At 35.7% G+C, this 17,474-nt stretch overlaps 1 protein-coding gene and 1 long non-coding RNA gene across 3 annotated transcripts; one reads left to right on the plus strand and one right to left on the minus strand.

Annotated features, from left to right (window-relative positions):
- Positions 1-1,694: 1,694 nt before the first annotated feature.
- On the minus strand, positions 1,695-9,125 carry LOC122061401. Of its 2 annotated transcripts, none has more exons than XM_042624650.1 (7): positions 8,982-9,125; positions 6,341-6,600; positions 4,436-4,552; positions 3,118-3,387; positions 2,456-2,777; positions 2,282-2,340; positions 1,695-2,190 (listed from the first exon to the last, which is right to left on the minus strand). In XM_042624650.1, exons 2-6 carry the CDS (start codon positions 6,569-6,571, stop codon positions 2,330-2,332), a joined length of 951 nt encoding a protein of 316 aa, XP_042480584.1. In that variant the 5' UTR covers positions 6,572-6,600; positions 8,982-9,125; the 3' UTR covers positions 1,695-2,190; positions 2,282-2,329. The 2 variants fall into 2 exon arrangements, with proteins under 2 accessions (XP_042480584.1, XP_042480583.1); XM_042624649.1 differs by having other exon boundaries at positions 3,097-3,387.
- Positions 9,126-9,978: 853 nt separating this feature from the next.
- Positions 9,979-11,291, plus strand: LOC122060861. Its single transcript, XR_006134483.1, has 2 exons — positions 9,979-10,828; positions 11,009-11,291. It is a non-coding gene; the product is annotated as an uncharacterized LOC122060861 (long non-coding RNA).
- Positions 11,292-17,474: the final 6,183 nt, after the last annotated feature.

Consider the following 17,474-nt stretch of genomic DNA (forward strand, 5'->3'; position numbering starts at 1 on the left):
AATGTCTCAAACCCCCTGTTACTTGTTATATTCTTGGGTGTCACAAACCCTATGACAAACTAGTTGGCAAAGCAAGCTGCAAAGACTAGTGGCTCTAGGGATATCTTGAGCTTTTCTTCTCATGTAAACCAGGAAATTACTAACGATGCAATGGACTGTTCAAGATTTAGATTCAGTTAGTTCCAGGTTCTTCTCTTCCTGCTTATGGCAATGCTGAAGGTGGGAAGAGATTAACTTGCTTTTTTGCTGGTTATTTTCAGTGTATTGTTTTGCTTGCTGATCTTTTTTTTTTTTTTTTTTTTAATAACAATAATATTGATCTTTTAGCCAAAAAAAATCCCTTTCCATGATAATTTGAAAATTTTATATCCTATATTTTGGAATCTTAAAGGAAATGGGTGGGGTTTGGATCTGTGTTCTTGTTGGTGGTGTTGTGGTTCAGGTTGGTTAACCATATCAATCATAGACTAAAAATGTTATTCAGGACAATCCGAATAGATCTTATTTTATTTATTTATTTTTCGACTGATAGAGGTAAAGGTCCCTTTATTGGGGGCATGATTTCTTGTTCCGTAGCTTGTAAAAGTGAATAGATTCCAAACTCAAGGATGCCAATGCGTTACACCATCTCCTTTTTTTTTTATGGTAGGAGCATTACACAATCTCGCGCGCACACAGTTTGTCATCAGCTAAAACCATAATGATATGCAATGACCCAACACGGTAGCCCTGCGGGCTCCATCACTGGAACGATGAGCATTAGACAAGGGATCCAATGTCCCCCAATTTATTTACAATTGTAATGGAAGCTCTCTCTTCCATAATAAGTCACTTGGTTTGAGCTAACAAGATTTAGCTACTCCCCCAGTGTAAAGTGATGAAAAATCTCACCTTTTTGTGAAGGCTGATTGGTCCTCAATTGTAGATTGTTTAGATATTCTTGCCATTTTGCCCTCCGTTACCCAAGACTTTAGAGTGGATATGCTAAGCTTATTGGATCTGAATTGGAGTTCAGATATCAAGGAACGCAGTTGATGAGCAACGAATTTGGTACGAAGTGTAAATTCGGGCATCCTAAGTTCGATTCTCACTAGGTGCACCTTGGGCCACTCACACGGGATGTTTAGTGCTCTTCACTGCTTTCAGTGAAAGTTGAATGGTTCTCATTTAATCTCAATATGATTGGGTTTATACGATTGTGGGGTCAGTATGGGTCCACGGGACTAGTCAGGCCGAAGGCCTAGATCCCGACGTTAGCAAAAAGGAAAAAAGAGGAGAGCTTTCATCTTTTTATTGAACCAAGAATTTCATGGTTTCCTCCACCATCTAGCCAAATTCCTATAAGGCCTGAACGAATTTGGGCCCACTGGGTAGACCATGAGTCTATAAGGTCCAGACCAATAAGGCCCATTTTTCAAAGATGAAACCATTTCTATGTATAAGGTCGCACGGTTCTGGGTGCTGTTATTGTACGACATGCTTAGGGAGTTGCAAGCATAATTTCAAAAATTGGATCGAACGGTCGGGAAATCAATCAAGACTGATCATTAGTCTTGACAGGGTGACACGGATCCACTGGTATGGGTTAGGGTAAAAGGATTATAAAAGCTGACGCTGCCATCACTAGGCCAAGCTAGTATTCATAGTTTTTTTGTTAAAAGTTAAGAAAGTAAATATCAAAATGAGGGAAAATATACAGAAACCCAAAATTGGGAAACACAGACTAGTGTTTATGGCCTCGTTCAAGCTTATTTTCCAAAACAATGTTATTTGTCCTTATCCATCGAGCTTCCTTGAGGCCACAGAATTTATTCACTGTGATCCATTGACAGCATGCAATAAGGGGGGGAGGGGAGAGGTGGGGAGTGATGGGGGTTCATATCTGGACCATCTTCTCACTCAACCACCGGTGAAAGAAAACTTGGTTAACAGGGTGGTGAGCACCACCAGACCCCAAAAAAAAAAAAAACCTAATCAAGGAGCAAAGAAATCTGTCTCCTTATTTGACGCCCTAGGAAAATAAATAAATGAATAATAACTCATTAAGAATATCAACCACCGATTTGCAATCACAGAAGATAGCTACAGCCAAAAGACCCAAACTCCAACCTAGCCAGAAGAACTCCATCACAAATAGCCTTTGACTCCATACATGCTGCCGAAAGATAGACTAAAAATGATAGATTTGGCCTGTATATCACAAAAGGACATGGATTCAGAAGCATGCACATTTAACTATGGAGAATTGAAGAAATTGGGTATGTGGGAAGAATTGGCTTACCAGCAGTGTCCAAAGACCAATAGAGAAGCAGAGGAGTTCAATTCTTCATTAGTTACAACCTGGTTTTCAAAACAAAACGAAATCACAATCTTATGGAAAAAAAAAAAAAAAAAACAAAAAAAAAAAAAAAACTGCCATATGCCTAACGTCATAATTGAAATATATCATCCTTACCTAAATTAGACGAATCCAGCTGTGACTTATTCTGGGTAAATTTTTCAATTTGTGACTGCAAATATGCAATCACATTTGCATTATTCTTCTTTTCTACCTCCAACTTCTCCTCCAACATCTTCACTTGCTTCTTCAACTCCTTGATCTTCTCATTAATTACAACATTAATTTTTACCAAATCATTATCTTCTGGGCTAAACCCAACTCCACAGATACCCAATTGGCCATGGGTATTGGAGCCCAATACATTGAATGTGTCATTGACGTCTTTGTCATTTGGTGATTCAGTTGGCTGATCCCTCAACTTATCATTCGTCATATTCTACAAATTGCAAACCAAGTTAGCAACATTTATAAAGAAACAATGAATAATTAATATAAACCACATTATATTTGTACGGAAAAACAAAATCTATTTGTGGCGACATAAATTACCACCCTTATTAACTAACCACAAGAGGTAGAAATATAAAATCGCCTCTATTGAGTCACCTCTAGCGGTGGTCACAAAATTGAAAAATGGAATCTATTTGCAGCAAAACTAATAATCACCCCTATTGACTCACATGTTTCTACAACTCTTTGTTCTTTAGGTTGATTATGACATTAGTTTTTAACAAATCACTGTTTTTTTGGCTTACCACAACTCCAAGGAAGCCCACCTGGCCATGGTTATTGGAGCCCATTACTTTAGTCATGACTGTGTCATAGATCTCCTTATCTTTCTGTGATTCTGCTGGCAACTCCTTGTTCTCTTGGTTGATAGGAACAGTAGTTTTTGCCAAATCATTGTCTTCTGGGCTTACTCCAACTCCAACAGGGCCTAACACACCATGGGTATCAGGGCCCATTTCATCGGTGAAGGTTCTATCATTGATTTCTTTCTCTCCCGGTACTGTTGGCTGCCCCATTGACTTATCATTCTTCATTTTCTAAGAATCATTTCAAACCAAGTTAGAAATATTCATCAAGAAACAATGAATAATTAATATATACCACCTTATATTTTTATGGAAAAACAAAACCTATCTGTGGAGACATTAATTACAGCACTTATTCACTCAACATTAGATGTAAAATTATAAACCACCCCCATTGATTCACCATTAGAGGCAGGAATATAAAATCGCCTCTATTGACTCACCTTTAGAGGCAGTCGCAAAATACTGCCACCATAGGATATGTACTATCTTAAATTTTAATGGGAAAGTGAAACTTAGGGCCCGTTTGATAATGTTTCTGCCGTTTCTGTTTCAAGAAACGGCAGAAACATAAATTTCCGTTTCTAGAAACAGAAACGGAATTGAAGGTGTTTGATAAGTCATGTTTTTAGAAGTCGATAGTAACCAGTGAAAGAATTGCCACAAGTCGTTTCCAGAAACGGCGAGCCTGGGTCGTTTCTTGAACCATAAATAAGTAAAAATTTCTATTTCTATTTCTAAAAATAAGTGAAACAAAACAGTTTTATCAAACGCTTTTTGCTCCATTTCTGCTGTTTCTGGAAACAGAAACGGTAGAAACGTGTTTCTTGAAACGTTATCAAACGGGCCCTTAGTTGTGGTGAAATTAATTACTGCCCCTACTAACTCACACTATTGAACTCTCAAATTCAATTGTGCTAATAGTGGTCACTAAATCAATTTTATTCCCAAAGAATTATTTTCTATACATGATACCTACTTATTTTGAGATATTAATCTACGTGTTTATTTTGGAGACATTTGCCATAGGTTCTTTGTAATTTATTTATTTTGAGATTCCTGGCCGTATGAAGGGAGGTCTTAAGGAATTCAACCAATTTTTGTAACTAATCCTACAAAAGTCTCTGGTGCTGCTAATTTTTAAACTATTATCCATAACATATATTGAATATTTTTTAGTGTTATCTTCAGGAACAGAAGGATCCCTTTAAATAAGCAGCTAACACAATAATAAAGATAATGCATAAAAGCAACAAAGTCTAAGTAACCATAAACTCACCTTAGTATTAGCCTTTTTCTTTCCCAAGTTTCTCTCAGGAAATTTCTTTATTCGGATAAATTCTTCTACTGCCTTAAGAGATCGGAATTGCTTGGAAATCACGAGATTAGTATAGAACTGCATTATACAAAAAATTTCAGTATAACACAAGATCTACTTTCTACTCAATAACTAAACACATTTCCTTATAATACACAATAAGGCATTCCATTACATCAGATACATGAATTTGATGCTCTATTTAATTATATTCAATGAGAAAAAGTAGGGTTTAAGTTTTTTTTTTTTTGGCTAACGATGGGTATTCAGACCTGATTAGTCCCATGAATCTATATTGAGGTTAAACTAGGTCAATTACAGGGAATTCATATAAACTTGGTATGGATTTAGCCAAGTAAATAAGAAAGTTGTATAAAATTTGCATACCTTAAAGCCAATATTAAAATCTTTTATTTTTTATTTTTTCTTGTCATCATCTATCAACTAGGGAATGGTATCCTTATAGAGAGGGAACATGAGGAAAACAAATGGTTTCAGCCCACATGCAGCTATACCATCAGAATGATAATGTAATTATATGCAAACTATTCCTTGTACATACTATTAGCCAAAAAATTTTGAGAATAGTGAAGATCATATTTATTCTAGTGGAACTCTTAGTCTTGAACCTAACTGGCAAAACATGTGGCATCAACAAGAGTTTCTACTATCTAGGATAATGCGTCTTCATTCACTTTATATGATATCAATTGGGATTTCAACGAAGACCCAGATACAAATTTACTTTATTTGTTTGTTTTCGATTGATTGGGTTGCTATTCTGCTGATGGCCATGCTGAAGTTGGTGCAGTGGTTTAACGGTTGGTTTCTCTCATTCTTTGAGCTAGAATTTCTTTATTTTATTAAAAAAGATGATGTTCTTTGGGGTCTTCACAGCGATATATTGTTGTATCACAGCATTCGGCCAATGTTAGTAACTATGGAACATCTGTAAGCTGTGTTGATCCTAACTAAGTTTCATGACAATTTTGGTGGGAGTTCAACAGGAGACATACTGAGGGTAACATACCAAAGTTCCTTTCTTGTTTGTTGTTATCTAAAAGCTGGTCTGTACTGTAACTGTTGAATAACACTCCTTGATATGCTTGTCTCTGAAGAAATGTAATCTTGTTAATTGGCGTTTTCCCGCAATAAGTTTCTACATTATAATTGTAAATTTAACTACATTGGTGTCCATGGTTGAATGATCAATGAAAGCTTGCGTCAGGTCTATCTTTCTCAAATATCTCTCTTCGTTCTTATGTACAAGAAGTGGCATGTGATGTTATGAGCATACCCAGATTTCGGTTCCATAGATGAGTTTATTTAAGGTTTATTAGGCTACCCCTAATGGCAATGCTGAAGGTGGAGTCTCCTATTCTTTTATGATTGTATTCGTCAGGTATGCCTTGACATTAATCTTGTATTTTATTTTTCTATTATTTAATATGATTTATGGTATTTTAGTGAAAATAAGAGATCTAAATGTTAACTTTTTAGATTGAAACAACAGATCGGATTTAGGGCTGGAAACTATTGCATTAGTATATACCCAACAAAAAAAATGGACAAAGTTTTCCTCTACATGAGAAGGTTTACCACACCATCCTAAAGTTCATAAATCCCTAAAGCGCTTAAGTATGATTTTCAATATAGCCTCCCTCACGCATCTCAAGCTCCACAGTCAAGTGATTCCCCATCACTGTGACTTAAGGAAAACTCAGTCGTAGAATAATTAGTTATCTATAAAATGTAGCTCAAGAACTAATTGCACTGAAATAGTTGTACAATAAGAAACATACTATGTAAAGTGCAGACTATAAAGAGTTCAACCATAATCTAAAGCTTGTGTAGAGACCAACTTACATATTCCTTCTTGCCTGCCTGAAGACCATTTTCACGTGTTCTTTCATCTATTTGCCATTCGGGAGACAAATACACATACATATATATTTCATCCCGGGTCATCCTTTTATTTGGGTCAGGGTAGATAATTCTAGTTGGGACTATGTCAGATCGTGGAGGAGGCCTCCTTGGTATTGGTTGTGGTTCTTCATGTTCTGTTGTATGTCCAGGAGAAGGGTTCTGAGCCTCCATGCTTATCTTGTTAGTATTTTCTATTGCTCCTACAATAGCATACAGAGACAAAGATTTCAAGGTTAGAAACCCTAAGATGGAAAAAACAAAAAAGTGAGATAAGGTTGTAGATCTCAATAATATGAAAATTTTAGAGAGACAAAGTAAAATTTTACAAAAAAATTGACTCTATAGCTCAATGCAATTCCTAATTCTTTTTTTCATCTTTTTGTAAAAAAAATATATATATATTTGTATTAAAAAAGGGAAAAAAAAGAAGAAGAAAGTAATAAGAAGACTAGCTAATCAAGCAAGATACACCAATGCAACAAAGTCAATACCCCCATGCTTTTCCTTTCAGTCTTTTGGATCCGTGATATTGGTTGTGGTTCTTCATGTTCTGTTTATGTTTAGGAGAAAGGTTTTGAGCCTTCATGCTTATCTTTTCAGTCTTTTCTATTTTCCTAAAATAACTACAAAGATACGGATTTGAAGGTTAGAATTATAGAGGAAACAAGTAAAGCAAAGATGAGAAGTGAGATAAGGTTGTAGATCTCAATACTCTAAGAAATCTAAAGAGACAGTTAAAATGATTCAATGCTCGAGGTGTATTAGTGTAAACCAACGGTGGGATACAGATCAAATTAAATGTAGATGGATGTTCTCTGGGTAATCCAGGCAGAGTTGGAGCAAGTGGTGCTCTAAGAGATCATAGAGGTTTCAGTGTGAGATCATTTCAGAAAATTTTTGGGCGTTCAGTGAACAATTTTGTAGAATTTTGTGCTCTTCTTGAAGGGGTTGTTTTGGCTAAGGAATTGAAAGCTGAATCTCTTTGGATTGAATCTGACTTGGTGGTAGTAGTCATGGCAGTTCAATCACGATCTATTCCTTGGTATGCTCAGCAGGATTGGATAATATGTCAAGATTTCTTACCTTACATATCTTGGGAGATTTCTCATTGCTTTCATGAAGCAAACGGAGTGGCTGACTTTCTTGCTAGAGATGCGGCAAAAACTGGAGAATCCACTTTTAAATATTAGTTTTCCACCTCGCATCATTTGTGAGCTCGCTAACGATGCTAATGCAAGACCTAGATTTTGTTTCAGTTATTCTTAGATTTATTTTCCTCTGCTGATGGCGATGCCGAAGGTGGGGGATTTTAAATCATTGTATTTTTGTTATTCCACTTTTCTTTTTTCTCAATAAAATTTTTTATCTTTGGCGGAAAAAAAAAGAAGTTAAAATTATAAAAAATAATTTTAAAAAAAATAAAAAATAAAGAGGAGCCACAATAGCTTAGTGCAGTTCCTAATTCTTTTTTTTTTTTTTTTTTTTTTTTTTTTGAAAAAGAAGACTAGCTAATCAAGTCAAATACACCAACACAAAAAAAGATAATACCCCCACCTTTGGAGAAGCTAATAGCAGAGGGAAATCGCCTAACAAAAAATCAATCCCTAGAGATAATAAATCTCGGGATCATACTCATCTCTAATCTAGAAGAGAAAAACTGATGACAGAAAATAGTAAGAAATATTTGGAAGAGATTGTGCACTAGGAAAGACAATGAAAAATGCTTTTGAATTTTCCCATGTTGAACACTATACCCAGAACATATAGGAATGTTGAAGAACAAGAAGTAAGTAACATAAATGAAAAGGAGAATTCCTCCCCAAGTCCCTGCTCAGTTTCATTAGAAAACTCAAAACACTGAAAATTCAACAGTCTATGCAACAAGTCAGTCCATGAAGAGAAAGCATGCATGCACTACAGAAAATAAAGTTTGTGTTTCACAGCTCTTTTTTATCGCAATTATATTAAAAAAATAAAAAAATGAAACATGGAATACAACCTGGAAAAATCCAGTAACACCAACACAGAAAGGAAGCATTACCCACTTTCGGCATAATTGCCATCAGCAAGTGGATACTCCTCATCAACCAATCAGTAAAACTGAAAATAAACTATCTAGAGAACTGATATCTAGGTTTACACCCGAGAGTCCATCTTGAGTCCCTCCAATATATGAGAAGGCCAGTCGACTGAAGTGGAAGAAACTCCTCTGTTTTAACTCAGCCTTCTCAAACTATGTCATGTTCAAAGGATGGGATCAGGACTAAGAGAAGACCTTATCCTTTTGACAATTTAAACTTCATTTCTACCTTTGAAAAAAAATCAGGTCTACACTATACACTTAATAATGCAGTAAGAAATATTCCCATTTAGATTAGCTATAAAATTTCATATATATATATATATATATATATTACAAAGACTCAATCTTACAACAGAAAAAACCTAACCATGAGAGGATAATGATCAGAAAAACTAAACAATCATCTCTTATGAATTTCAACTTTCAAGCCAACCAAATATAGAAGAATTTCTACTTCTCACACACACACACCCCAGGTTGGAAAAACCACAATCTCACTTTTTCTCGTTCTTCTTCTCCTCAACAGCAAGAAACAACAAGAGAGGTTTGAAGCAGAGGCGGACCTCTAGAAACTGAAACAATCAAATAGATGAATACACTAACACACACACACAAATGTGTGTGAGAGAGAGAGAGAGAGTGTGTGCTTTTGTAGTATTTATAGATAAATGTATATAAGGTCGAAGTGGAAGCCAGAAGGCAGGTCGTGTTTAACGTTAAATTAATTATATCCTAATTATAGTTTTATTCCTCTCATAGAAGATATTCAGAGATTTTCATATTAGTTGTTCAATTCTTTTTTTGGTAAATCACATTAATTTTTTTTTTTTTTGGTAAATTACCTTTATTGCTTTCGGTTCCTCTGTGAGCGTTACTTTTGTTCATCAGATGGTAATCATGTACTCCGCTAGGTAAGGATGATGCAAGGATGATGTACAACCTTACGAGAAAGTAACTTTATCTATCACTTGTGTATTGATATGATTAACACTTCTCCTCACGTTGTAAGTGAGTCAAAAGGATTCAAATCATCCGAGGTGATCTATGAGTGACAATAAGGATCTAGTGGCAGGGAGGGCCACAAGATGCACGTAACTGTTGGATCCTCAATGTCATTCACTGCCTCAATGAGCGTTACTCTTGTTCTCCACATGGTAATCTTGTTCTCCATTGGGCAAAGATGATGTCAGGATAACTTAGGGCCATTACGAGCAAGGCACATTACATGTGCACATAAGGTCGAAGTGGAAGCCAGAAGACGGGTTGCGGTTAACGTTAAATTAATTATATCCTATTTATAGTTTTATTCCTCTCATAGAAGATAATCTGAGATTTTCATATTAGTTGTTTATTTTATTTGGTAAATCACATTAAATTTTTTTATTTTTGGGAAATTACATTAATAGCTTTCGGTTCCTTTGTGAGCGTTACTCTTGTTCTTCACATGGTAATCCTATACTCCACTAGGTAAGGATGATGCAAAGACGATGTACAGCCTTACTAGAAGGTAACTTTATCTGTCGCTTATGTACTAATATGATAAACACTTCCCCTCACGTTGTAAGTGAGTCAAAAGGATTAAAATCATCTGAGGTGATCTGAGAGTGATAGTAAGGATCCAATGGCTGGGAAGACTCCAACATGCACCCTATCTGTTGGATCCTCACTGTCACTCATTGTCACTCACTGCCTCGATGAACGTTAATCTTGTTCTCCACATGGTCATCTTGTTCTCCATTGGGCAAGGATGACGTCAGGATAACTTATGGCCATTACGAGCAAGTAAAATTACATGTGAACATAAGGTCGAAGTGGAAGCAAGAAGGCGGGTTGTGTTTAATGTTAACTTAATTATATCCTATTTTTAGTTTTATTCCACTCATAGAAGATAATCTGAGATTTTCATATTAGTTGTTTAATTTTTTATTTTTGGTAAATCACATTAATTTTTTTTTCTTTTTTTCTTGGTAAATTACATTAATTGCTTTTGTTCCTCTATGAGCGTTACTCTTGTTCTTCACATGGTAATCCTGTACTCCACTAGGTAAGGATGACGCAAGGATGATGTACTGCCTTACGAGAAAGTAACTTTATCTGTCGTTTGTGTACTAATATGATTAACACTTCCCCTCACGTTGTAAGTGAGTCAATAGGATTCAAATCATCTGAGGTGATTTGTAAGTGACAATAACGATCCAGTGGTTGGGAGGGCCTCGACATGCACCCTATCCGTTGGATCCTCACTGTCACTCATTGCCTCAATGAGCATTACTTTTGTTCTCCACATGGTCATCTTGTTCTCCATTGCGCAAGGATGACGTAAGGATAATTTATGGCTATTACAAGTAAGTAATGTTACATATGCACATAACCAGGCAGAATTAGTGAGAAGCTAGTTCTAATATCATGTAAATTTTCATCTCAAAAGACCGATTTGATAAGAGAAGATGTTCACAGATATATAAAGAATGAGATTGTCCCACTCAAAATGGATGTGAGACTAATACGACTAACTACTTGTATAGCCCCTGCACCAATGCACAAATCAATGGGAGGCTGCACTGAAGTATCTTCAACACATAGGATGGGGATAACGCAATCGTTTCGCAACCACCTATGTCTAGGCGTAGACATACACAAATGGGTAACTTTATTTTACTTACTTTTAATTTTTTTTATTAGAATCATTAATTAGAATCTTCCATCAATTGGATCAATATGACCAACAAAGAGGTCCGCGGCTGAGTGTTGAGGTGTAAGTGATTCTAATTCACTCCCAAGTAAATTAATACAATTTAATTTGTCACAACTGGCATGAAATGCCAAAATGGGAAATCAAGTTGTTTTTCTATCTATAGAACAGCGGCTGAAAAAACGGGTCACTGTTATGGATAATCCACCTTCCAACCCACATCCTACTAAAATCACAACCACCTTGGAAATCTTGGGATTAATTAACCAATAACCTGTGTTTTCATCTCATATGCATGCCTTGTGGTTTTGTTTAATTTATAAATGAAATGAAGTTGTGCTCTGTTGTACGAAGTACCTCAAATGTCCTCAAAGTTGTGATTTTATCTCCAAAACGCCACACCCTAATCATGGCTATGCCGACCAATGATCCCTAGCCTATGGAGTTGAGAACCTTGAGATCCCTGCAAGTATGTTAACCCACACAAGCTTTCGGTGTTAGCACAGTCCCACCTATTGTCATTTAAAGGGTGAAAAAAGGTATTTATAGAAACAAAAGGGTCAATTATTAAGACATGAAATGTATGTGCTGAAGTCTGAACTCTTGCCTATTTAAAAGCATATAAAATTTACACGAAAAAATCACCGATAACCATTTATTTCCTTAAAATATCATTGGAACAGTTGTTCAATGATGCTGTCATATGCATGGACAGAGGGTCAGATTCCAACAACAGCCATCACTGCGGCTGCCTTGCAATGCTTACTTCTAATTAGGGGTGGTAGATTAGTTTATTTATTTATTTTTATTTTATTTTTTTTATTTTTTTTATTTTTTTATTTTTTTATTTTTTTATTTTTTTATTTTTTTATTTTTTTATTTTTTTATTTTTTTATTTTTTTATTTTTTTTAAGATAATATCAGCTCAATCTATTAAGAACAAAGGGAAAAAGAAAGGAGGAAGAGAATATTAATGACAACCCAAACCTTGGATCGGGAAAGGTGGAATTCTTCCAGGTGATGATCAAATGATCTCAAAATCATAAACAAATATCTCACAATGATAAAATATATAAATTTCCCATATAATTCAAGCATAACAAAAACCCTTCAAAAATGGAGTTATTCCGAATTAAAGTCCAGAATTCAACATATGTACATTTGTTTATCACATGTCTGGTGTTTACAAAAAGACATAATACTATCGTGAAGCGAACTCAATGGTCGGCTCTGGTTAAGATGGATCTCGATATGGATGCATCTGGGCATCCTAGATCTAGATTTTGCTAGTTTGATTATTTGGTTTTGTTATTATGGTTGAGATGTGTGGTTGTTCTGTTCTGTCAATGGCAATGCCGAAGGTGGAACTTGTGCAATCCCTTCTTGCCTAAGTGAGAGGTGTGGGCTGCCTTACCCTCCCTCTATTGCTCTACATTACTCATTTTTTCTTTTCCTTTTATAATTAATATACATGATTTTTTAGCGAAAAAAAAAAAAAGAAGATAGAATACTATAATAAAGTCTATTACAAGTTGACAGCTGATCACAAACCTATCTACTAAGCCAAATGTGTTTGATACAACCAATTCCAACCAACTACTGAAAATTGAACTCCGAAAAGAAAAGTAGCACGCAATCTCCTCAAATCCTTCTTCCATCAATCTGTGCTTCTATCGAAATGGTGGGGTAAGCAAAAATCCCAATGAGGTGAACATAGCAACCCAACAATAGCATGCATAATTTGAACAAAATATTCTTTCATGACATATCATATTTTAAACACGAAAGGAAAACATATTTTATTGTAATCAAAACATGCAAAAACTATATCATATAAATATGGAAAAAAGGAGCACATGAGCTATAAAAGTTCCAATCGAGTCAACATGGCTGAGTTGCCACATGCGCAAGATAAAGGTGATCAGGACACATCATTGATCAGACAACCACCATTTCGCCAATTATCAGTCAGTCCTGATCACAAAGCATCAGACTGTCTAGTTGGCAACACTGGAAATCTCGCTGGAAGCAAGGAAGCGTATCATCCTGATCCACTAAGCATCAAGCCCTGTTACTGGCAAACACTGAGCATCTCACAGGCCAAGCGAGATACATAAAAGAACATTAGTATACCTCATCCAGAACTGAATCCCCCTACAAGAACCGGGTGGTAATCACATTGGGTAATAGTCTCGTTTCATTTCTTTCTATTTTCTATAGAACCAAGAAAGGAAATAAAAGCTACAGAAGCTATTAAAGACAATATATTAAGAACCAAAGAAAATCTATAAAATATGAGTTCATGACAGTAAACACATGATATTTTTTTCATTTTTTTTTTCAGGTGTGGTTTATGTGGTTTGGCTGAGGAATCATTTCTTCATATTTTTTGAAATATAAACAGGTTGAAGGCCTAGTTGTGCAATAAGGAAGAGATTTTGAAAATAAAAGTCAATTCAAATCTAACCAAGGTATTGAATGCCACTATTGTCACGAGAAGGGGCATAGTAAGAGGAATTATCCAAAATTAAAAAATAAGCAAAGGGTTAAATCCACTAATGATTCTTTTGATGTTGTTGGAATTGTGGAAGATGCTGGAGATGTCCTTTCGGCTACCATAGGAAATTTGCACTTTGAAAAAGAGTGGGTTCTTGATTCAGGGTGTTCTTATCATATGTGTTTCAATAGGGATTGAATTGCCATCTATCAAGTTTTGAATGGTGGTAGTTAAGAGTGTCAATCGGTTCGATTTCGTTATTCGGTTCAATTTTGGTTCGATTCTAACTGATGATAAGTGGATCATAACTAAACCGAGAATCAACTCGGTTCTGTATTTAGATACTCAAATCGATTCAATTCTGATCGGTTCGGTTTTGGTTCCAATTCGATTATGATATGCATTTTTAATTTGGTTTTATACCTAGGTTTTAATTTGGTTATGAAAATGGTTCCACTTCTGAACCATGACTGTGATGGACCAAAGGCCATAATGGGCTCAAGTTATGGGCCTCATGGTCATTGCTAACTCCAAAATTATCTTAGCATGTAAATATGTGATGTTAAATTGCAAAAAATACTTACCACATAAAAAAAAAAAAAAAAAAAAAAAGAGCTTGCAAAAAACACTCTTGAATAATAAGAGCAATGCGGTTTGATTTCGGTTCGAACTGACGGTTCTGACACCCTAAACCAAAACCGAGTAGAACCAAATAGCATATCACATATTCAAAACGAATTTGGATCGAAAAAATTCGGTTCTATTTCGGTCATATTAATTCGGCTCAGTTTCGATTTTGGTATTCGGTTTCGGTTTGAAATTAACACCCTTAGTGGTAGTGTCTTATTGGGTAATAATACACCCTATAAGATTGTGGAAATAGGTACAATCCGAATTAAGATGCACGACGGTATTATTAGGACTTTAACTGACGTGTTTAACTTTGTTACATCCTTTTTTTGAGATATTTCTCTTCCCTTTGGCACAAACCATATCCTTGTCTACCTCATTTCGAAAAAAGAAACCTCTTCCATTGTTGGGGATTTTCATCCTATCAGTTTCTATAATGTTTCTTATAAGATCATCACCAAATCTTGGTGTGGTGCCTTAAAGCTGTCCTTCCCCAGATTATTTCACTCTGCCAAGCTGCCTTTGGGCCTAGGCGACAAATTTTTTATAATATTATCATTGCCTAGGAAATCTTTAACTTTCTCACCAAAAGTAAGACTGGATTCGAGGCTTTAAAACTTGACATGGCTATGACAAACTTGAATGGGGTTTTCTTAGGGGCATTTTTGACTACCTAGGCTTGGAGAAAAATGGGGTGACATCATTAGCTATCTTATCATTACCCCCTCCTTTTCCATTAAATTGAACAAGTCTGCTCACATTTTTTGGAACCCTCCCATGGCATCCATCAAGGGTGCCGCTTAGCCTATTCCTCTTCATTGTGGCCATGGAAGGCTGTTCCTGCCTTCTATCAACCTATAGATATCTGATCTTTTCCATGGGATTAAGGTTGCTAGGAATGCCCCTAAGATCTCTCATTGTTTTTTGCTTATGACACTTTCATTTTTTGTAATAGAGCTAATGAAGAGGACATTTCTACTATTTAATGTAATTTGAAAATCTTTTCTGACCTCTCTAGATTGACCATCAACCTTGAAAAAAGTTGTTTGGCTTTCAATTCTAATATTAGTTTACTACAAATCCAATATTTGTAAGTTAGTTAGGATCTAGGAAATGGATTTAAATTCTACTTACCTTGGTACTACCATCTTTCCTGCTCGATCCGGAGGCATTAGATTCCAAATATTGTTGACAGTGTTAGGAAGAAACTCTCGTCCTGGAAAGATAATCTGCTTTCATTTGCCGGGAGGACTACTTTTATTCAATCGGCTCTCTCTTCTATCCCTTTATACATGATGTCTTGTTTTGCTTTTCCCAAATGTATTTGCCTGACATCGTATTTTGCTTATTTGAATTTCTGGAATGGCAATACTCAGGGGTATAGGAAATTGCATCCTATTGGATGGCTCCAAATTTGGACTCCTAACTCAATGGGGTATTTGGCCTTAAATCATCCAAGACCCAAAACCCAAAACAGAGCCCTTCTACTAAAATTGGGTTTGCGACTCATTTGTTAAAGGGATCCCTTTTGGGTGAACGTCTTCTCTGAAAAATATCCTCAACAAATCCACTTTTCACCCTACCACCTATAAGAAAAGAAGATCCATTATCTGGAACGAACCTTGGATACCAAACCTGCCTTCTCCTCACTACTCTATGCCGTAGAGGTAACTTCTATTCCCTCTTTATGCTTGGGTAATTAATTAATTCTTGGGAATGAATGGAACACATGCCTCCTTCTCTCCTTCCTACCTTTATCAGCCCGATGTTTGGTGGTGCCATCTCTCTAAATCTTGACCACTAAATTGGCTGTAAAATTTTTATATTCATCTTTGATTACTAACCTAATTGGATGCTCTGATAGGTGTACTTGCTCATCATCTTGATCATGCTAGTGGTGATACTTATGGAAACTTTCCATACATCCGGAATTTAAATCTTTCTTTTGGAGACTTTGCAATGAAGGAATCCTCACGAATGATATATTGGGGAAGTGGAAGCAAATCGACAGTGTCAATACCAATCTGAATCTCTTTGGCAGATTTTTCTTTCTTGCAATTTTACTAGGCGTATCTGGGCCGCCAACCGTTTGGGTCCAAACACTGATTGCTTTATTGCCCCTTCCTTTATTCAATTAATAATGTTGTGCTTCAATTCTAATCTAATTTGTACAGACTGTCGTAGAAGCTTTTTCTCTATGTCGAGTATTATATGCTATTTCATTTGGACACATAAAGATAATACAATATTTAGGAAAGATCACTCCAACCCTCACAAAATCTTATCGTCTACCCTTTGGTGGATTAGAAACCTTGATATTGAATTCCTTCACGGTCTCCACAACAGGTACATTCTATTGCCCCTCTTATCCTTCCAATTCTGATTCCCAATTATGACATCTACATCATGATACGTGTATTATTTAACAATTCTAGTTGCAATATAAGTGGATATGCCACCTGTTTCTTATATAAAGGGGAATGTATCTCATTCACAAATTACTCGATTACAGGGCAAATTATCAAAGCAACCGCAAGGGGCGTCTTGCTTGGGGTCCCACCGGCGCAAGTAAGAGGCTAGAAGATTAAAGAAGTCTAGCCAAATTCTGAAGAGCTTGCGAAACTGTTTTTGGACCGGACAACCAAATCATGGCCTTTGAGCATGGTATCGGTTTTTTTATTTTTTTGGGAGGTCCTTAACTCACTTGCCACCATATCAATCATGCTCAGACCTACTCTGAGTTGGTTGCTCGTGCGGCCAACTTAGCTTTGGATATGATAACTACAAGAACTAATCTCTATATATGTAATCCTAAAAATAATGTATTTTTGTCCCTGTCTTTGGTTTAATTTAACTTTTTATTTTATTAAAAAAATATATAACTAAAAAATATTATTATTGATAAAAAAATGAATCCATAATAAGATTATGATATAATATATTAATTAAAGGAATAAAGAGCCTACCCACTTGCATGTGTCCAAACCTAAATACAATTCGGAAAAATCATATCACCTTTATTCTAAAGATATTTTCCACACCCTTTTAATCATGAGAAAAGATCCATCACCAAGAAGAATTGAAAATATTATAGAAAGAACTAAGAGTAGCTAACAGGCAATGACAACTTAATCTATGGCTGTAAATCCTAATTCATCACTTTATCTTTATC

The sequence above is a fragment of the Macadamia integrifolia genome, chromosome 14, assembly GCF_013358625.1.
Source record: "Macadamia integrifolia cultivar HAES 741 chromosome 14, SCU_Mint_v3, whole genome shotgun sequence".
Classification (NCBI taxonomy): domain Eukaryota; kingdom Viridiplantae; phylum Streptophyta; class Magnoliopsida; order Proteales; family Proteaceae; genus Macadamia; species Macadamia integrifolia.

Excerpts from the sequence above, each read along its gene's own strand:
- LOC122061401 (XM_042624649.1), bottom strand. The coding sequence starts at position 6,571 with ATGGAGGCTCAGAACCCTTCTCCTGGACATACAACAGAACATGAAGAA. Across the intron at positions 4,553-6,340 it reads AGGCAGGCAAGAAGGAATAT|TTCTATACTAATCTCGTGAT; the intron begins GTAAGTTGGTCT and ends TGTATAATGCAG. Across the intron at positions 2,778-3,096 it reads TGGGCTTCCTTGGAGTTGTG|AATATGACGAATGATAAGTT; the intron begins GTAAGCCAAAAA and ends TGCAATTTGTAG.